Source organism: Ambystoma mexicanum, chromosome 9 (genome assembly GCF_040938575.1).
Source record: "Ambystoma mexicanum isolate Mex_15411 chromosome 9, UKY_AmexF1_1, whole genome shotgun sequence".
NCBI lineage: Eukaryota > Metazoa > Chordata > Amphibia > Caudata > Ambystomatidae > Ambystoma > Ambystoma mexicanum.
In genome coordinates, this window is record NC_090931.1 from 1,301,551,735 (window position 1) to 1,301,574,056 (window position 22,322).

Here is a 22,322-nt window from a genome sequence, read left to right on the forward strand (position 1 = left end):
AATGCCTTGCACCCTAGCCCGGCGTGCCATCCATGCCATACATTCCCCTCCAGCACGAACCCCCATTCCTCAAGCATACTCCTCTTCTAGATTCAGTCTCAAATGTTCATCCAGCCACTCCCTCCCCAGTTCCCAGCCACCTTGTACACTGCTCCATCGTGCCCTGCAGGGCCCACAACACAATTCTCTTTAGATCCCAAGATTGTTTAAAAGAACATCAATGTCCTGTAATTGGGGTGAGCTCGTGTGATGTCACTTGCTTCATTGCCATTCAGAAGTCAAAGGTCATACATACCATGTGACTTCCACAAAGAGGGTTTTCAAATGACGCTACTTTTAAGAAACTGTACATCCTGTCGCGTTTAAATGCAATTCTGCTCCTTCCTGATGTGTTATTCCCTGGCTTGACTAATTCTTCGGAAAACTATACAACACTCCAATGTTATTCCAATTCCGATAAGCGTAGACAGCAAGTGGCCCCATATCATTTCTCAGACTTTCAGCCAAACCTTGCTTTTTAGGAGATGGCACAATGCACGAGGTGGCTGGCAGGGACATACTTATGAAAAAGCAGACAGAATGTCAAAGCCCAGAATTGACAGTGCTGCCAGCTGAAAAGCCAGGCTTTACTCAAGGTATTGCACGTGACAAGGTCCACTTGCAGCCTTGAATGCAGTTTAACTTAAGATCGGATTCAGTGAGCATGGGTCATTTACCCACATTTTGTTGATACTCCGATTGCCACACACCAGCCCTCAAGTCCACTTATGGATGGACTATGCAACATTTTCTAACATGTATTTATTTATTGCATTTATTATATGCCCAACCCCATGGGTGCCGCGGCGTAGTTACAGGCAGCTTTGTATAAACAGATACAGTTCAAGATGAATACTTTTACAAACAGTCAGCATGGGGTTACCGATACATAAAGGTCAATGCATAACAGTCAGGTACAGGCAACACATAATTAGGATGAGGGGATAAGAGCAGTGGAGTGGGTACCTCTGGCAAAGATGGGAGTTGCCTGGTCCTGTCTGTAGGAAGAAGAAAGTGGGGCAGTGCTGAGGCTTAGAATGTGCTGAAGAGCCAGGTTTTAAGGACTTTTTGACGCATTGGTGAGAAGGCTCATTTCTAGTGTGTAATGGAAGTGTATTCCACTTTTTTGGAGCCATTACTGGAAAGCTACTCCCTCTCCCCCCCCCGGCTCTGGAGCATTTGCAGCGTGGGACAGTGAGATGTGCCTATTTGTTTGATCTTAGTACTCTTGATGTCTTGTTTAAGGTGACCGTATTGTTGAGATAAGTAGGAGCCTTTTTGGCGAGACATTTATGGGTCACACAGAGTGATTGGAATATGATTCTGGCTTTTATGGGCAACCAGTGGTCTTCCCTCCTGGTATTGGTGATATGGTTGGATTTGTTTAGTCGGAGAGCTGCTTGCAGTGCTTTATTTTGCAGCAATTGCAATTTGGCCAAGTTGGTGTTTGAGCTACCTACCAGTAGGACATTACAGTAAGATGAGAGCCCTGGCTAGTGTGGTGTGGTGCGGTGTGAGGAATGGACGACTTAATGCAATCAGTTTGGATGTGTGGGAAGTGGCCGAGGATAGTGCATTAACGTATTTAGCGATTGTTAAGTTAGCGTCTAAGTAGACACCTAGTGTTTTAACCTACTTGAGTACTGGAATGGGGGTACCGTCGATATTGATCGCTGATTAGTCAGAGTGGAGGGCATTGATTTTCGTTGGGGAGCCCACAATGAGTATCTCAGTTTTCTCATCATTGAGGCAGAGAGTATTGATCGCCATCCAGTTTTGAATTATTGCATAGATATTATTGATCATGGTTGTATCCTGGTCATAATTGCCAGTGATAGGAATAAGGATCTGGGTGTCATCAGCGAAGTTAGTATTGATGACATCCAGGGCAGCAAATAGTAGCTTAGTATACGCAATGTATAGCGCAGGCAACAATCCGGATCCTTGCGGGACTCCTATTGGTACTGGGATGGGATCTGCGGCTTCCTTGCCGAGAGAGACTCGGGATGTTCGATCAGCACGGAAGGATTTGACCCAGGAGGTGGTTTCTTGCTTCGCTAGTTTGGCACATAGTTTGTCATGATCGACTAGGTCGAATGCAGCGGATAGGTCTAAAAGCAGAAATATGCATAGTTTGCTGGCGTCTCTTATGGAATCCATCTGGATTTTAAGGTCCAGAAGTGCCATGTCGGTGCTTTGTTTGGGCCAAAAGCCAGATTGCCGAGCTCCGAGGGGGCGGTTTTGTTTGAGGTGACATTGAATTTGAGAATATGCAATTTTATCGATTATTTTCAGCAAGAAGGGGACAGTAGTTATGGGGCGATAGTTGGTAGGGACTGTCGCATCCAACAATGGTTTTTTTTTTTAGGAGCGGGGTCACTCATTCTTCCTTGAAAGAGGCATTGACAAAATTGGTAATGATGGGTGTGACCGTAGGGGCGCACAATTTGACTAGATGTGCTGGGAAGCTCTCTCCTTTACATATGGAGGGATTTAGTTTGGAAATTGTGTCTAAAACTTGGTCTTGGTTTACTGGGGTGAATTTGAATTGGGTATTGGGGTTGTCACTGGTTTTGTGAATGGTAGGTGGGGGTGAGATTTTGTTCGCCAATAGCTTTCTTTTGGTGGCGATTTTGGCTTGACGCACTTGGATCTGTGAGGCTAGAGCATTCTGGATGATGGTACACCATGCTTTAGTCGAGATTGTAAAGAGCTCTTCAGAATTCGAGGCATCATTGCGGATACACGTGTTCAAGGTGTTAGCTTGGTGTGCTATAATGGCTGCTTTGTATATTTGGCTTGCTTTTACAAATGCATTAGCAGTGTCAGTAGTGCAGGTTTTTTTATGGATGTGTTCCAAGGACCTTTCATTCCGCTGAGTAGTACAAGTTCGTCATTGAACCAAGAATTTAAATGTTTGTCTGGGTGTCGTGTTTTAGTTGTAAGTGGGACTAAGGAGTCAATGGTAGTTAGGCATTTATGATAGATGTCTGCGAGGCAGCCGGGGTGTTAGCAGAGAGAGCTTCCTGCAGGATGGGGGTGAGGCCATCTACTGTCAGATTCCAAGTGTTTCTTGACTCAACCAAGTCCAGTATAAAGGAGGTGTGGTGGGGTTTCTCATTGCTGGAAAGAGTAAAATTAATAAGATGGTGGTCCGTCCAATCAACTAGTAGAATGGAATCTATTGATATGGGAGTATTTAGTGTGAGTATCCAATCTAGTACTCTGCCCTTATTGTGGGTAGGGACATTGACTAGCTGGGAGAAATTCATATCCGAGAGCGAGGCGTGAAATGCATTTGCTTTGTGGTCTAGTTTATCATTAAAACCTAAGTTAATATCACCAAGGATTATAAACTTGGTGTTGGGTTTGAGGTGGGATGCGAGGAGAAGTCGGATATTCACTTCAGGGTGGGTGTTCTTATTCGGTGCTCTGTAGATTACTAAAATGTTGATGGTGGTTTTTGGATTAACTGTAAATTTAACAAGAAGTAATTTGTATATTTATATTGAGTCAAATGGGCAGGATCTAAGTTGCAGGTTGGTTTTGGCTATTATGGCCACTCCACCTCCCTGCGCATTGAGTCTATCAGTCCTTGTAATGTTGAAACCTGGTGAGATGGCCAGTGCTAGTAGGGGCATGTGGCTTGGTGCAGCCAGGTTCCAGTTACGATTAGTAGATCCAGTTGTTGGTCTAGAATTAGGTCATGGGTCCTGATAGCATGCACTCCAAGTGAGCATACATTTAGGAGTGCTTCTTTGAATTTGTGAGGACTCTCTGGAATGTGGTGTGTTGATCAGGTGCAGTATTGTTGGTTTGCTAGGTTGCACTGAGGGGACACCCGGGATTGTTTTTCAAATTGGAAGGACAGGTCATTATGGGTTTTCGCGTTTGTGTGTGACAGACAGTCTTTAAAGTACAATTGGCAAGATCATAGTGGGAGGTGTGGACTCGTAATCTATGTAGCCTAGCGGTACCCTGGATGGGACGCATGGTAAAGGGGTAGGATATCGGGATCTGGAGCTGGATGATATGTGCCGATCCCCAGAGGTGTTGTGGGTGGTGTTACAGTCTGTAATTAGCAATGTTTTGCAAGGGGCATCTGTAATCATCACAGACTTGTGGCTACTGATCGCGCACTGGGTGCTCCTATGGGCCAGAGCAAATTGAAATGGGGGAGGTTTTGGGCAGATTTATTCTCAACTATTATTAACATTGATGTATTCCTTTGCACCATCGTGTTCACTATGTGGTTAGTCTCCAATTAGCTGATGTGCTTAAAGTCTTTTTTTTGTGTCGACTCAAACCATCATGTGTGATCTTGTCCCAATCCCGGCAAGCACTGGGGTATTGCTATGGGGCAGGGATCTGCCGCATGTGGCTGTGCAGATGATTGGGCCTTCACTTCCCATCAGCCATGCCCAGCATAGACAATGGTTAGTGACCATGGGATCTGTAGGCCAAAATATCTGGTGAGCCTCTGGCTGCAGACCCCTGTTATGGCAGATCCCTGGTGCTGAACAGGTATGCACAGAAGCGTTAGAAAATGCACTAATGATATGATAGGTTATTTATAACGCGCTTAATACCCAGAAGTTTCTAAGCGCGGACCCGGGGATCGAACCTGTGGTGCTCCATGTCGTCTTGCTTCCAAGGCGAGCACGTTGCCCCTGAGCTATCCTCCCGAGAGGATAGCTCAGGTGTCTGGGTGTTTGTGGGAATTTCCAGTTTCATGTTTTTAATTTCAATTCGTCATTTCAGCGATTATAGCCTATAGGTTATAAGCCGGGCACTCCACGAGTGCATGAACCCAGTCACTCACACTTCGAGTCAGGAGGATTCGTGCAGAAAGCGCACATTTAGGTGGACCATATGACCCAAGCAGGTCCATCTTGAATTGGCATTACAGGTGATGAGGGGCTGGTTCACTTCATTTGAACAGATTGGATTAAAACACCACATGCACAGAGGCAGTTCACTTCACAGTGCCATGCTACGGAGGAGTTCCCAGAATCCATTCATTCATCTAGGGCAGAACTTTATAAAAAGGGAAGCCCAGGACTGGATCCCAGGGTCCCTGGAAGCAGTCTTAGCTCTAGCCACACCTTGCACCCGTCTCAGCACTCACCATGGAATTCATCGCAAAGTGATTGTGTTGCGTCTGCAGGTCGAGCGCGTGCTGGTAGCTCACCCCGATCTCCGTGTGGCTCTGTAGGAACAACTCCTTGTTGTGGCTGATCCAGTCAAACATCTGGGTATGAAAAGAAAGAAGGCGAGTGAGGTAGGGAGACAGTCGTTTATCAGCCAGGCATCTACTCAAAGATACAAATGCAGCAGTACTACCCAAAACACACTGGAAAAATGCGATCAGTCGCGAGATACAACCACAACATGGCGAGACAACTTTTTTTTTGTTGCATAGAAGGGCAATTTACCTCAAAGACTAATTTGAGAAATAGGCACCTTTGATTTAAAACCAGGCTCTTCCAATGTACTGCTTCCATGTTTTCCAGTCGCTGTGCACAGCTGCTGGCGCAGACTCACTCTTATTGAGAAACTGACAGTGCACATCACACTACCACTATGGGGCACTGTGTCTTAAGCTCGACCAACAATTGGTCGAATTGTTTTAGTCAGTTCTTTTGCTCGAACTTCCCCCAACAAAATGTAGATGGTGAGTTAGGGTTAGGCAATATTGGTGGGGTTGGAGGGTCTCCCCCCCCACTTTCAATGTAACAAATTAGTTCCAATGTTCTTTTTTCCAGTCGACAGACATACTTTCCACAGTGCAGAATCCCTTTTGTGTTTATCACTAAAAAGCCTATGATCTGATTGATTACTGAGCACTTAATATTTGGAAAACAGGCCCCCTCATTAGATCACATCCAGGAAATGGCTAAATAATGAAGCTATTGCATAAACCCGAGGTCCTAAAGCGTACACATTTGGGTCATCCAGTCAGATATGGAAGCTATTCCTAGGTGTCAATTTCATAATTTCATTCATATATGCATCTCTAGAACTATTTAATGAAAGGGCTCTGCGTTTCTGCTGAATATTTATGGGCGTGAACTGATCAAATAGGGAGCACGGGAACGTGACCTTCCAGCAATCAATGCTGAAACCAAATTAACGTGTAGAGAACATTACGATGTGTTTCCAGACTGTATAGCTTTAGCGCTCTGCAAAATAAAATACAACATTTATTTCAAGACTCTAACCAGGCCACAAAATGTGCACGCACCACTGGCGAGTGACCATTCACTCTTGGCCAGTAGGACATTGTGTTCGGTGCCCATTCGGAGAACTGCTAATTATCCCAGCTGGCAAGTGACTTTTATGCCTGGGTAGTAGCTTGTTACATGAATTTTAAGGCCCGCTGTAAAAATAATTGTTGGTGTTGTATAACGCCTTATACCATATACGTCTCACTTCTAAGGGAGGTAATAATGGGTGTTATTACCCAATTTAATGGTAGTTAATTTATCGGGCTCTAAACGAAGGACTGAGTTCAGCCCTTCCACGTGCCTAGTACAGGCTGGACCCCATATCTTGGGCGAGAGATTAATTTATAAGCTATCCACCTGTATGTAATCACTTTGCAATTTAATGCACTATGAATTATGACCCATTTAAATGTCATCATCTGCATGCCCCGAAGCAAAATGTAGGCTAATAAGCGTGTTACGGGGAGAATACATTTGACATGAATTATTTAAAAAAAAAAAAAAGGACATTGCAGTAGTATAACAGAGAAGAGGGCCAAACGCCAGCCAAAATCATGGGATATCATTTAAATGCATTTAATTGAATGAATGAAAGTTTGTTTCGGTGAGCAAAGCATAAAAACACTGCAATATCAATCAGCGACAATATTACAAACAATTTTTTAAAACATTATTAAAATTAGTGGCACAAGCTTAAAACCCCCTAAAAACATCACCATGTGCAGATTTAAACCAACCTTAGTAAAACATTTCTCAAAGAGAGGGCACACTTTAAAAAGATGACCGCCCACCACACCTGGACTGCATGCAGCCCTAACAGATAATAAAAGGCCTCCGTATAACATCGAAAACCTTGGGCCTGCAAACGAATGTAGGCTTTCTTATTAACGAGAATGCGGGGCAAAACAGAACACAATGCCAAGTCTTCAATCGGCGCATCAAAAAACAAACATGATTGATCCACCCCCCTCTCCCCCCCGGACCAAAATGCCACCGCTGCTCTCACATGAATACAACTGAAAGGGGCCCCGGTAACAAGAATTCACTGTGAGGGATTCGGAGCCCAACTCTGGTACTTCTGGAGATCAGCGGCCAGAATCAAATGTTTCCCATTTGCTGCCCTCGTGGTCTCCAGCAAATCTCTCTTCACTCTAATAAACTGGAGTACACTGGTTTTCACACTTTTTACAACTTTAAATGGTGTAAGGTCTAAAGGATAAAAAAATTAGCCCACTCCCGTTTCCACCAACACAGCCTTTATGTACCTAAGCCGTGGAATCCTCAGGTGTGATCAGATAACCGATTAGGTCCTGGGTCGAAAATGCCTTTCTATTCCCACAAACTCTAAACCAGTGACTTACAGGCTGAGAAGCAACAAGGTCATCCATAAACCAACAGCCCAATATTTGGTGGACCGCAAAGTTAGGTGTCGACCTAGGTAACCCCAATATACTCTTTAAAAAGTGTTCAACCATCTCTATAGACTCAGTCTTGCCGAAACCCCGCAGCTCCATCTCATACCTGGACGCTGAAGCGGCTTTAGCCCTATAGACCTTAAGCACAAGCTCCACCGGCAGCACAAGCTCCACCGGCAGCACAAGCTCCACCGGCTTTGATTTACACCAGTGCTCTGGTAACCCTGCCAATTGCCTGCTTAAATCTCAAGGTCTGCTTCTCAACATGCGCTTCAGTTACCAAAATTGAAGTAAATCTAACCCCCAGGTAGTCAATATTGTCCACCCTAGGGATGTACTCCCCCTTGTTAAATAGCAGGAAACCTTGACGGACGCTTCCCCTTAGAGCAGACCATAACGGCCGATTTCTTGACATTATTTTTAGCCCTAGTTTGTCCAGAAATTGAGAATAATCATCTACAAAACACTGTAGGGCTCCAGGGGTTTGGGCTAACAAAACTGCATCATCTGCATAGGCCAGTAAAGGGAGATGCCTATTGCCTAGCCTAAGAGTGTCTGGGTGGATTTAAGTAAATGGTCATATAGACCATTTATGTATAAACAAAAAAGCAAAGGGGCCAGTACACACCCTTGACGCACCCCACCTTCTACATCGAAAAATGGCGTGCAGTGTCCAAGAGCCCCACTCCGCACACAAGCCACTGTCGAGAGAGGACGTCTCCCCATGAGGTCCACCAGGGTACCAGGGCAGTTCCTGGATCAGAGCACACTCCAGAACTTGCTGCGATCGACCTCGTCAAGGGCAGTGCTCAGATCCATGAAAGCCAAAAAAAATAGGCTCCTCCTTAATAAATACAGAATGTGCCGCCACCAAATAAAGGTTCAGGACCTGCTCTGCCGTTCCGAGCCCTGGTCTAAAACCTAGCTGGATAGGGGTGAGAACATTAGTACTCTCTAACCAGGCCTCCAACCACCCCAAGAAAGCATTGCCCAAAATCTTAAACACTGTCTAAAATAGAAATTGGTCTATACGATGCTAGTAGGGCCCTTGACCCCTTTTTTAAAAATGGATTAATCACCATGCGGGACCAGTATACAGGTTGGGTACCCGTTTCAAAAATAGCATTGAAACCCAAAGTCAAAATAGGCACCCAAGGGTCCAGTTCCACCAAAAACAGATCGGCAGGGACATTATCTGGGCCAGAGGCCTTATTCCTACCTTGACATTTTATAGATGTCAGAATTTCCTCCAATGCAAAGATAATTTTATTTTCCCTCACAGAAGACAACTTTTTGGGATCCAGGGCTACTAACCGACCAATATTCACCTCCTTCCATCAACCACTATATAAGGAATAATGGACCACCCAGTCCTGGTCCGCCACCGCCATAAGGGCACCACTCAACTTATATTTATAAAACGGCCCATTGTTTACAATGTCCCAAAAAAGCTTAGCATTATTAGTGACAGAAGAATTCTCCCACTCTTCCCACGACCATGCTTCAATTTCAGATTTTCTGACAGCAATGGCTTTCTTGTAGGCCGCCCGGGGCTTCATTATATAGTGCTTAGTGGATTTTGGACAGGCTGCATTAAACCACCCAGGATGCAACCTTCCCGTCTTTCTACTAGACTTCTTGGTAAATGAGGCAGAGAGATTAGTCAATCATTTAGTAAGGATTCCGACCCGATAATGCTCTGGTCTGAATTACTAGAAAGGATATTTTCAAATACCTCCCAATTGCTTACAACTATGTCCCTTAGCAGAGTCTCATGATCCGCTGTCTGCCATTTTGCCAGACTCTTCCGGCCATCAGAGGCTACCTCTGGCTTATAGGTCAGGCCCGCAGAGACAGACCAGCCTTGCAGTCTGACCTCCAGCTGGATAGGAAAGTGGTCACTGCATATATCACCAACCACCCCAAAACCAGAGACAATCCCAAAATTATACTGGGACACAAATGTAATCAATTGACAAGCAGCCAAACGCAGAGGGAAATGTAAAATTGCCTGGGATGTCATCAGGGAAACTACCATTGGCCCAACACAACCCCCAGTCATAAAGAAGCTTCCAAAGCCCAAGTCTGTCACTACAGGTTCTCGTATCCCTCATAGTGAGTGGCAAGATACCGGACAAATCATCTTCAGAGGGATCAAGAACAGCGCAACCAGGTCCACTACCCAATTTGGCATTAAAATCACCCCCCAAAATAAGAAATAAAACATTCACAGCAACCCAGCTAAACCAGGCCCTCCATCACAGAAGCAACATTGATAAACAATGTTTACTATATTCAGCATGAGGGTTATTATTCAAATTTACCACTAAAACATCCCAACCAGCCCTCCTATGGATTCTCACTGCCTGCAAAAAAGGGCAGGGGAGTTCCAGCTGATATAATTAGCTCACAGGATGGGTTTGGGCCAGAATACACAGACCTCCATGGCAACTCCCCCTGGAACATTTCTGCACCGCTACAGAGTAGGCCATCAGCCAGCATCCTCCAACGCCCAGGTCGCCTGCATTAAAACAATATCAGCCCCCTCAGAGTGACTGTCTCTGAACAAACTACTCTAGATGTAATACTCGCCACATTCCATGAAACAATCACCAGCAACTCCAGTGACTGCAGCATTAGGGGTTGGATAGACACAGCGTCGAAAACACCACCAACCTCCCGACCCTGTAAGGGGCCACAAAACACCTACCGCTCAGCCAACACCCCAAAATAACTAAAGCTGCTTCACAGGCTGGGCCTGGGTAACAAAGGCATACACCTTCTCCCGAGCCTGGAGAGACCTGAAAAGAGGTTCAAAAAAATCTGCCTCTGTCTCGGCTCCAATTCAGATCCAGTCAAATTGATAAGGGATGGATTAGGGTCAGTAAGGGGTTCAATATTTCTGCAGGGCCTAGCGTTTCGGGCACTCTCAATGGAATGCTTTCCAAAGAGGAGCAGCCACCAGTGGCCCCTTCGCCTCCTGACCCTGGTAGCAAGAATCATGGATGTGACATAAATCAGCCTTCAGGTCTTCAAAAACCTCAATCGCCGTCAGTGCCAAAACATCACAACATTTCCATATACACATATGAAAGTTAGTATTAGCAAAGGAAAGGTGGGCATTACACCCCTTGCAAAACATACTGTCAGATAGAATGCATACAATGGGGAACAGTTTAAACAAAATATTATTTACCCCCAAGACTTACAATAGGGCCTGCGCTAATGTTCTTTCATAGGCATTTGTATTATTATGCATTAGGTCCTTCAAACAGCATATTAGGTTGGAGTCTCGCCACCCTTGTAGAAGGTCCTTTTGGGCATTTCCTCGCCCCCAGTCAACGCAAGGGGCATCCAGTTGGGCCTTGGGGGGCTCAGAACTCAAAAGGTGTCATCCAAAAACAGCAGACGCAGTTCCATCTTGATTGACCGGATTTCCCCTGCCAGATTTAATAACATCAGTTTGGGTATTGGGGAAATTGGAGGGTCTGCTACCACAGACTCATACTGCGTCGATATTGTCCTCAGCTCCACGGGACATCTGATCCTTTGAAGAGGTAACCCCCCCACCCCACTTCCCAACCCCATCTCTGATAAGGGGCATGCCGGACCATACCTAGCCGGTTTCGGAGCTACGTTACAAGCAGAAGCCTGACCAGGTCAAACGTTGGCAGCTTTTGAAGCTTCCACATTTCCAAAATGCCTTGCTGCCAAATCGGTCAAGGATTTAGCCAACAAAGTGATCACTTCCAAATACAAGACCAGTTTCCTTGCTTCTTTATCAAGCCTATCCGTCAAGCCCCTGTACGCATTCCTTCCATAAAGGCTATCCAAGCCTATTGAAATGCTGTCCAAAATATGGAATATGTTAATGTTAAAGGATATTTGTCCCGCGCACTATCACCACCGGAGTTGTCCCCTGGCGGCTCTGAATAAGGGAGGGGGGGGTGAGTTAGTGGGAATAAGCTGGAAAAGTGCAAGAGAGCAATGATGTGCTGTTGTCAGCCTCAGCCCGGTGGGTCCGTTGGCTGGGCTTGGGGTGTTTTACGGTTGGTAGTCGTCGTGTGCTGTTGTGCGAGTCTATGTGTGGTTTGTTTTGTTGTTGCAGTGTAGTGAAGTTTGTGCGGATTGTTGTGTTCTTGGCTTGTGGTTGTGTTTGATTAGAGTTTGAGAGGTGTATGCAGAGGGGTCAAATTGTTAGTGGATCGGTTATTAGTGCAAAAGAAACTTTGCAGCCGGCTCAGCAACCAACACACCATCCGTTGACAAGCAAGAGGGCACAGAACCCCGAGTTGGAGCAGGAAACTGATTCGGAAAGGCCACATGGTGGACTGCCCTGTTCCCTTATAACAGATGGAATGCACAGGAGATCTCTAAACTGCCTGCTCTGCTGTATACCAACATTGCCAACACAGTCCTCCAGGCAGTCCCGAGATATTCTCTGGCTACGTTCTCGGGGGGAGGCATCCCCAAACCGAAGGAGTCAACATCATTGGCATCATCCAGGATCATACAGTTCCCACCTCCTCAGTTCCCACTTCTTGCGTACCTCCATCGACTCTGAGCTGCCCAGAAAGGCAGTTCTCTGCATAATAGCAGTCACTTGAGCCCTCTAAGGCTTCTAAAGAGGCTTTTGAGGGTTCGACACGAGTACCCCGACTAACACTATCAACGTCCTCAGCAAAAACCTCAGTAAATTACTTCAAATTAAGGAAATCTGTTGCTGAGCCGACATGTGCAAAGAATGTTCCGCAAAAAAAGAGAACCAAAACTGGAATAAATGCTTGTGACAAATCCTCCAGAAGCAATTATGGGAATCTAGAAAAACACCGGATTTGCTTCTCAGCTCCGCCTGTACATTTTACAGACAGTGGTCAATTTCATTTTGCGGATTATTCTTCAGCCAAAGATCCTTGATGCCAGAAAACGAGCACATGGAAAATATATTTTGCAGGAAAACATGGATGGTATGGTAATGTTTATTTGTAAAGCGCCTATACACAAGACAAGTTCAAGGAAGGAGGTAACAAGGGGAAAAACAGTCATTCAGAGCCCTTGAATTTCTGAAGGATACAAGTCGGCACAGGCAAAGTAAGTGCATATAATACAATTAACAGTGTTAGATAACAGCAAATGGGTCGGACGACGAGTCTGCAGTTTTTTCAAGAACTTTGGGGTGCCACTATACAAGGAGGGGAGACAGGGAAGATAGACGATCGTCAAGGCATGCTGTGTTCAGATCATGCAAGTGCACAGACTGTACAGGAGAGGGGAGGGGTGGTGGCGGGAGGACAAGTGCGGGGGGGGGAATCCAAGTACGACCAGTCAGTCATCAAAAACTGGGTAAGTGCTGAGAGATGCCATTCTCATGGGTCATTGACTAAGTGCAGTAGCAATGAGGCAAGTGCGAAAGGACTGGCAAGGGTGCCAGGGACCTGTGGGACTCTGAGGAGCACCTGCTGGCCACTCAGCAAGCTGTGTGAAAAAAGGAGGTAGAAGAGGGATAGAGGGGAGAGAGAAGTTAGCAGGGTAGTGGTTGAGAGGAGCAGAGGAATGTCTTAAGGAGTTTCCGGAACTTAAGTAGATCAGGCTCAAGACTGAGGGCAGCAGGGAGGCTATTCCTATTCCAGAGGGAGGCCCCTGCTGAGGAAAAAGATCTCCCTCCAAATCTATGCTTGGAGAACCGGCTCACTCGCAGAAGGTTGGAGGTTGATGAGCGGAAGGCTCGGGAGGGACAGTATTTAGTTGAATTATGATTGAATTTGATCCTTGCAGCCACGGGGAGCCAGTGGAGGGATTTCAGTGCTAGAGAGATACGATCCCAGGGCTTGAGGCCAAGGACAAGTCTTGCGGTTCTGTTCTGGATGAGCTGCAGAGGGCGCAAGGCAGAGGCAGGGAGGTTGAGAAAGAGGCTGTTGCCGTAGTCCAGCCTAGAGAGAACTAGGGCTCTGGAGACAGTGAGCCGCTGGGGGAAGGTGAGAAAAGGAAAGGAAGAGTACCTCTGCGGAGGTGCTACTGGTAGTTGGATTTCTGAGAGATGTCAGAAATATGAGTAGAGAAGGAGAGAGTGGAGTCGAAGATGGGCGCAGGGCCAAGCAAGGCAGGCCAAAGTGAGAGTGGGAAAAATGGAGCAGGAGTCCCAATGTGAACGATCTCAGTCTTACTGGCGTTGAGGCAGAGGTTGTTTGCAGCACACCATGACTGAATTGCGGACAGACAGTCAGATATGAGCGAGGTAGAGGAGGTGGCCGAGGGTAGTCTGAAAGAGTTGCATGTCATTCATAGAGATGAAAGTGGCGTTCACACGTGCACCAGGGCAGCCATGTAGACATTGAAGAACCAGGGGGACAGGTTAGAACCCTGGGGAGTGCTGCAGGTTGAGAGAGTGATAGAAGAGAGAAAGGACCCAAGTTCCACCTGGGATGTTGGAAAGGAAGGAGGTTAACCAAGCCAGAGCCTGACCTGTGATACCCAGGGTGTCACAGAGACATGCGATCAGGATTTCGATGCACATTTGTTTAGCAGGTTAGGAGGGAGGTTCAAGTTTAGAGGTGAACACAGCAGCAAAAGGACAGGGCACAACATTTTTTGATGGGCAAGAGTGAAGACAATTTTGGAGAAGAGGCACAGAAAATCAAAAGGGAAAGACTGGTGTAGAAGAGGATTTTGGGCTGTGGGTGCCATCCTGATGGGGACATTTCACAGGACTTTACTGGGGAGACCGTATTTACTAATATAAACAAATCCAGCTGGGACAATATTTTAGTGGGGGGAGATTCCTTTTCAGCTAAGGCGCGAATCATCTGGGAAATGGTTACTGCCAAAAACTTGATAATTTCATGGGGTAGGCATTGGAGACACATTTCTGAAAGTAATCAGTTTACAAAAATCATCTTTGGGGGTGTGGGCATCAAGGACGCCAAGGCCAAAAGGATAACCAGGTGCACGCATTGACGTATGGGCACACACACAAATCTCTCAGGAAGCACATTTCTAGACCACCACGTGAAGCGAGCTCGAACACGGGTAATGGCTGATCTTGGTTTCTGGATTGTTGTACACTCGGGCCTACCAACAACATTAATAGACAGACGGGCTACAAACGGAGCAGAATCAGGGAGGAGCAGCCTTGAACTTGCATAAAAATGAATATGCCAAGCCAGCTCTAATCTGTGAGTTTAAAGTTTCCAGTGAAGTGTTTGAAGTTGAAAATCCAATGCAATATAGACAAGGCTTTAGGTAACACATTTTCTACACAGACAGGACTGGATGAGGCTGTTCAGTTGCCTACTGGGCAGTTCTTTCTCTCAGTATCCTAGAGTTCAGCAGATGGGCTGTGCAATGGCATGGCACTACCGCTGTGCCTAAATATAGTCAAAAGTGAAAGGGGTTTGGCACCATGCTCGGTTATTCTGTGCTGGTTGTACGTAGTCAGGTTTTTAGATATTTCTGCTGGTGCTTTTTTCTCAAGCCAGCTGAAATAATAAGGAGCTATCTAAACTAACAACTGGACTACTTATTGAAGTACAAACACGCAGGGTAACCAAGCACTATGCCAATCTACCTCCAGAAACAGAACCCCACAAAGCATCCCATCTAGGAATCTATGCTCATCCAAGATGAAAAACATGTGCTGACAGAAGCTCAAATCACAAAACTGAGGGCAAAATTGAGTCACACCTTTAATCCCACATTGAGAAATCAAATAATCGACCGCACTTTTCATAAAATGATAGCCAGAAATGCCCAAAGCGACGCATAAATTAAAGTTACTCACTGTAGGGACTATAGTACTCATAGACCCCTTTCCTCCACATTTGTGGGCCTCCCCCAACATGGGGACTGTACCGGAACCTTTGGCAGCGAAATATTGAGCTTTCCCTTTGAATCTAGTATAGTGCGCGGGGCGCGGCCTTGGTCGTGGACCACCCTACCCTCCGGTGCCGCACCTCAGGCCCCTTTGAACTCCTCGGACGCATTGATACCTGGCTACACTTGTTACATAAAACCCTTGGCATACTAGCGGGGGAATGGTGGTGGGACATATGGAGGAAAGGGTACTATGGACTATGAGTACTCCAGTCACTATGGTGAGTAACTTTAATCACTCATACGTCCCGTCCCCTTTCCTCCATCCTTGTGGGTGATTCCACCTAAAAAGAACATAGGGTGGAGCTGTGGTAACCTGCCTCATCTAGGATGAAGCAAAAAAAGTTCTTCAGAACCGCCTGACCAAACTCTGTATCGCGCCTGTAGCTGGTGTCCAGTGAGTAGTGCTTACAGAAGGTTGACAGAGTGTTCCAAATAGCCACCTTGCTGATGACATCCCAAGAAGCAGGTCTGAAATACGACAGCTGTGGCATTGGCTCTGACCGCATGGACATGAATCCCCTCAGGAACAGGTTTACGCATGGCCGTGTAGACCTCCGAAATGGCCTGAACCATCCAAGAGGCGATGGAAGCCTTGGAAGCCTGAGAGCCAGGGGAGGAGCCCACAAAGGTCACAAACAATGCCTCGAACTTCCTGAGTTCAAGAGGTCCAAAGAATGCAGGACCCTTTCTGCCTCCAACTGCGGGTTTGGGAAGAACACTTGATTCAGATGAAATGGAGGGACCACCTTGGGCAAGAAGTTAGGGTGAGTGCGCAAGATGACCTTGTCGTTGTGAAACGTGGTGAAGGTCTTGCACGAGGACAAGGTCTACAGCTCACTAACCCTGCACGCAGAGGTCAGAGCCAGCAGTAAAACTGATTTTAGTGTCAACAAGCTGATAGTCACAGAGGCCATTGGCTCGAAAGTCTTGGGCTTCAAAGCTGCCAGAACCACATGGAGGTTTCAGACTGGGTGCGGCCTATGCACCGGAGGAAAAGGCATAGGCAACCCCTTAAGGTGGGCCCTTAACCACTGGGTTGGCCACAGAAAACATGCTATGGGGAATTCATGTAGGTTGCAATGGCCGCCAAATAAGTGCAGCAAGTATCCACCTGCACTCCAGAACGAGTCAGGTGCGCTGAAAAATCCAATACGTTATCCAGAGGACAGGTGACAGGGTCTAGACCCTTGTCACAAGCCCAATTGAAGAACCTAGTTCATTTACTCTTATACTGGGACCGAGACAAGGGTCTCCTGGCCTGTTGAATGATGTCCCAACTGACATCTGAAAATTGAGCATGCTGAAGTCTCTGATGATGGGGCAAGAACACATTGAGGGCCAGGCCCACTGCCCTGAGCTCCAGCAGGTTGATATGTCAGAGGGCTTCTGTCCTGGACCCTGCTCCATGTATCTCATAGCATTCCAGATTAACCCCCCCCCCAACCCGAAAGAGAAGGGTCCATCATAGCCGGAGTAGGTTCCAGTCAGGTAAAGGCGGCTCCCACTGAAACATTGCCCTCCATCAGCCATCAGCGAAGATCAAGCAGCAGGAGCAGTGTTATTGGGATCCTGTCCGACTGAGACCAGGTCTCCTGATCACAATTGGCGGCCAGGTGGAGCTGGAGGCGCCTCATCTTGAGGCGAACGTGCTGTACAGTGAGCATACAGGAGGCCATCAGGGCCAGAATGTGCTGGAACCACCATGCTGAGGTGGTCGATTTGGCAAGAAAGTGCCCCACTGCCTTGCAAAGGGACATAGGCCTCTCGGCGTAGGGAACACCTGCTGAACTGTAGTGTTCCAACGCACCCCTATGAAGACCAGTTCCTGAGACTGGCAAAACTGATTTCCTCAGGTTGAGGGAAAATCCCAGCTGATGAAGGATATGCGCCAACCTCTGGCAGGAGTGCACCACCCCTTTGGGTGAACCCGCCCTCATCAGCCATTTGTCCAAATACGGATATAGATGATGGCCCTCCAAGCCGAGAAGGGCCGCCACTGCGTTCATCAACTTTGTGAAGACATAAGGGGCCGCATTCAGGCCAAAGGGCAGCACCTTGTACTGAAAGTGGTACAACAATCGTGAACTGAAAAAACGTCCAATGCGGTTGGCAGATGGGCACATGTAGGTACGCATACTTGAGGTCCTGAGAACACATCCAGTCACCTGCAGCGAGGGTCCCTGGAATGCCCCTCCTCGCCCCCATGAACATGACGGCCTAAAGAGTAATAAAGGCACAACGCCACTCACTATTTAGACAGCCCCTAGGAGGACCAGTGACTGGCACATATGCGGAAAGATATTCTCTTAGACAGCCATTCAAGCCTTATCCAATCAATGTCTTTATGGATACAGGCGCCTCAACATTGGTCATGGCCCCAAATGCCTCGATGGCTGGCATTGACTAAATCCCTGTGCTGAAGTCATTAGAGACGCCACGACATAGCAACGTTAGTCACGAAGTACACTCACAGCCATCCACAAAGTAACACAAACACACACGTGAACAACAAACATGCTTACACAGTTCTGTAGAGAGACAGATGCATATACATACTGTCAAAAGCTTTTATTATTTTTCTCATTAGCCAAGTGCAGAAACGCTGAACGCAAGGCAACGAAGAGATGCACAAGGCTGACAGATGCCTATGGCAACTAACCCTATGGAACTACAGGATCACTTAAGCAGCCTGGAAGGGCCAAATATGTCTAACCTATGGGAAACATAGCACAGTATGTATAAGTAGAAAATCACAGTATAGCTATAACGAGGATCACATGAGACCACAAGCCGCAGGATGAGAGACAGCAGAACCAGGCTGCACAAAAAAGGAAGGTCGGAGACAAGCAACACATTCCAGACATAAAACAAAAAGGGGCCGTCTGCAGCAAAATGTAATAAATCCTCAAATTGCGGACCAGAAGAGCTCAAGTTTGTGTTCTTCAACCACGTGATGCAGCCGATCTAGACAAGGGTCATTGACCTGCAGTGGGAAGACAAACGGTTCTCAGCAACACAGACATGAAGTGACACATGGACTTGTTAACAACGTTGCAACGTTGAGGGCACTCTCACAGGCAAAAGTGGTACTGCTAACAGATACATTGGAAACACAGTCATTCTCATCACCTTGAAGAGGTGCACAGAGCGCCGAGAACAGAGCTGGGTCCCAGACCTGGGGAGACGAGTTCCACCCAATCAGGGGACAGAAATCTAGGGGTGGATGGCAAAGGGCAAGGGCCAATGGTAATCCTGCGACTCTGCAACAATGTAATAGATAGTTTCTTGGGGAAGGGGCAGGCCAGACACCGGACATGTGAGGGCTAGTCAACCAAGATCTATAGGGGTTATCCATAAGGGATACCGCTCAGATCACCCAACCAAAAAGAGTGAAACGTTTTTCAAGGAAGGGCCCATGTTATGATGCTAGAGGACCACAAAACAACCCAACACGGGCTTGGGAGGTGTGATTCTGGGAATGCTCAAATGTCCTGTATGATCCTCGTCAGTTTTTGTAATAAACAACAGTTCCAACTTGCCCGTGGCCAAGTCCTCCATTTGTTACTGGGGGAAGGTTGTTGGGCCCTGGAAGATGAATGGGTAAGCTCGTAGTAACCCCCAAACATCTGGCATATCTAGACCAACAAGAGACTTGTAAGGATCTGGTCTTATACTGCATCCTAATGCAATCTGGAGTGAGTGTCATGATTGACAATGGAATGTTACTGGTTAGAATGTTTATGTGTGACTGGTGTTCTCTTGACCGAGTTGAGGGATGTAGCCTGAGAGAGAGGATGCTGGTGCTTGCCTATGAGATCTGGACTTTACCATCTGATGAATAATGACTCTAGAAAGTGGATGTTATGCTTGGAAATTGATTAAAGAAGTTACTCATCCACACCTTGATGTCAGAGTCATTTTGCTAAAACACAGAACTCCACAAAGCTCTATGGGCGCAGAGGTAATCATCTTGAGGCTATCCAGCAGTAAAGAGATTTAGGAATGACAGGTTCAGGACTACCCTGAGGCCAGCCTGTTTGTTGTTTGGTACAGCAAAAATCCTGGAATAGCAACCAAAGCCACTGTCTGCAAGCGGAAGTGGTTCTATCGCCTACATCTCCTTAAGTGAAAGGACATCCCGTAAAAGAGCTGGGGTCCAAATCTGGCTAAGATCAGGAAAGGATGGTAGAGGCAAAGGAAGAGGAAGACTGAAGCCTTTGGAGACTACTGATAGAATCCACAGGTTGCTGAAAAAACTCTTCCAGGTGCCCTGGAACAGAGCCAAAAGGCACCCCACAGATGAGCTGTGTTCCCCAACCTTGACGTCACTGCTTCTTGGAGTCAGAGGTGTGGGCAGAGGAGGCGGAGCGGAAAAGCCCATGCAGTGTCCTCTGCTGTTCCCCCTGTTGTCGCTAAGCAACCCGTCAGGTCTTGTACCGTGGTCCTGGAACTTGGCGGTTTGAATGGAGGTTTTCTTCTTTTGTCAACTCATCTGTCGACGAATGGAAAAGGTCCATGCCTTCAAAGGGCAAATCCAGGATCCACTCCTGGAAGTGGGAGGAAAGCTTTGTGATGTGCATCCACGCCAGCCTTCTCATCTCACCCCAAGGCACAACCCTCTGCTGGCTGTATCGATGTGGGAGATCGAAGACACCATGAGGTCCTGCACAATGGCCCGGGCATCTGCCAGACTGGCCTTGAAAGAGGCTTGCTTGTCTGAAGGGAGTTTGGGAAGAAATTCCCTGAGCTCCCCACACAGCTTCTGGTTAGCCGCAGCCAAGAGGGTGTTCACATTGGTTTGCCGCAGATGCAGTCCTGAGATGGAGTAACAGCACTTTCCCAAGAACTTGAGGCAACTGGAGGTGCTCCCGTGGGGGAAGACGATGAAGACGATTGCCTACAATACAAAGAGGTGGCAACCACCACAGAGGAATGGGGCTGCGGGTGGAAGGCAGGGAGAATTGGCTCCCTGTCCCGTCAGCCTAAAACTGCTGTCAAACGTCTTATTCATCTAGGCATTGGCCCTGGGCTTCTCCCGGGCCCTTTCTAGCCACCTGCAGGACATCTTTCTGGAGGGGGATGCCAGACCGGATCGTGGTGCATTTCCCCAAGACCTCCCCTAGCACACCTGCCTCCTGGGGGGCTGCCTCTGGAAGAGGGAACTCTGCCAGGCCCTGAAGGCAGTCATGAAAGGCCTTAACAAATGTCAAGGGCTCATCGTCCTGGCATCAGTCATCACCCCCTTTAACCCCCTTTTCCACAGACCGAGGGGAATCGGTGCCCTGGAACACAGGTGCCGGCGGGGTCCCCCTCAGGTATGGAGCCACAGACAGGTCCAACAGCTGTTGAGAGGGAGGCATTGGTGGTACAGGAGGAGGTGGAGGGGTCACGACGACCAGTAGGGCCTGAACTGGTGGAGGGACCAGCACCGGAATCAGAAGTGCAGGAGAAACAGGAGTACCATCCAGAGGAGGGGGCCAGGACGGCGCCACATGCAGGATGACCTCCTTCACAAAATCCTTAAGGAGCCCTTCATTTGAGGGGAGTGCATGAGAAAGAGGAAGCACTCGAAGAAGCGGTCCTCACAAGCCACCGGGTCCCTAGCGGCCTGGCCCTGCAAGGGGCTGGACCTCTGCTCCTGGTCAAAGCACTGAGGGGCCTTGTGCGTGTAGCCATACAGCTGTGATGGGTAGATGTACCTCTGAGGAGACCAGAAATCTGCACTGTAGGATCTGCTACTGCTTTCAGGGGGACGGGGGCTGGGATCCTGCAAAGCCCATTTGCTGGGCAAAGCACTGGCAGACCCCTGAGCTCGATCCTCCGCCAGGTGCCGCTCTGCCATTTTGAAGCCTTGCGCCATGTCCTGGGCTGGAGGGCGCGAAGGCCCTGAGCCAAGAGAGGCCTCAGACAGAAGAGGCTACAGCTTGGGTCTTGCACCCGAAGCAGAGGTATCAACCTCAGAGACCACTCTGGTAGGTGCTGAGCCCTCAGCCGGACGGCCGGTAGTCATAACGCCCTGACTTGCGACCTCAGAGCAAGCTCCGGTAGGCTGTGCGCCCTCAGCACCTATGTTGGTAGCCGTGCTGGATCTAGCCAAGGACAGGCTCTTGGAGGTGGCACTCAACAATTCCTTACCCACTGGGGTAGAATAAGAGGATGAACTTATTCGCCCTTCCAAGGACATCCTGGTAGGGCCCCTAAGCCCCTCGGCTTCGGAGCCAGTACAGCCTCATGTCTGTGCCCAGAGTTCCCGCAAGAGCCCCCAGGCCCCTCGCTTGGGAGCCGGTAGGCCTTCAAGGACTCGGGCCTGCTAGAACCTGAATCTAAGGAACCTAGATCCATGGGAACCCCGGGGAAGGGGTCACCGCGCAGTGGAGCTGTGCTGAACAGAGGGCCTACCTTGTCTTGACAAAGTACTTAAGGTGGGGCGGAAGAGAAGTGTGGAAGATCTCCATCCACAACGACAACTGATTGTTCAATTCCCTTTGACCGAGGGCGCAGCAAGCCGAACATGCGTCCAGGCGGTGGTCAGGCCCCAAACTCTCAAGACAGAGTGCATGGGGGTCCGAGGCCTGGAACAAGTGGTCGCATGAAGCACATCTCATGAATCCACATGCGACCGACATGCACCAAGGGAGACACGGCACGAAAGGGAAGTTAAAGAAGATTGAAAAAACAAACAAGGAGCAAGCAGAAAGCTGAAAAAGTCTCTGCGCTGGCTGCCAGATCCGACACCATCCTTGCAGAAAAAGGGATTGGGGTGAGGTAC

The 22,322-nt window shown here is 47.8% G+C and overlaps 1 protein-coding gene across 6 annotated transcripts in view; it reads right to left on the bottom strand.

The window, feature by feature from the left end:
* Positions 1 to 22,322, bottom strand: part of KALRN (kalirin RhoGEF kinase) — a 1,827,638-nt gene that overhangs the window by 1,153,009 nt on the left and 652,307 nt on the right. For all 6 annotated transcript variants that reach the window (XM_069616662.1, XM_069616664.1, XM_069616661.1 and 3 more), the window contains exon 6: positions 5,168 to 5,290. In XM_069616662.1, coding sequence (XP_069472763.1) covers positions 5,168 to 5,290 — 123 coding nt within the window. The remainder of the gene's footprint in view (positions 1 to 5,167; positions 5,291 to 22,322) is intronic.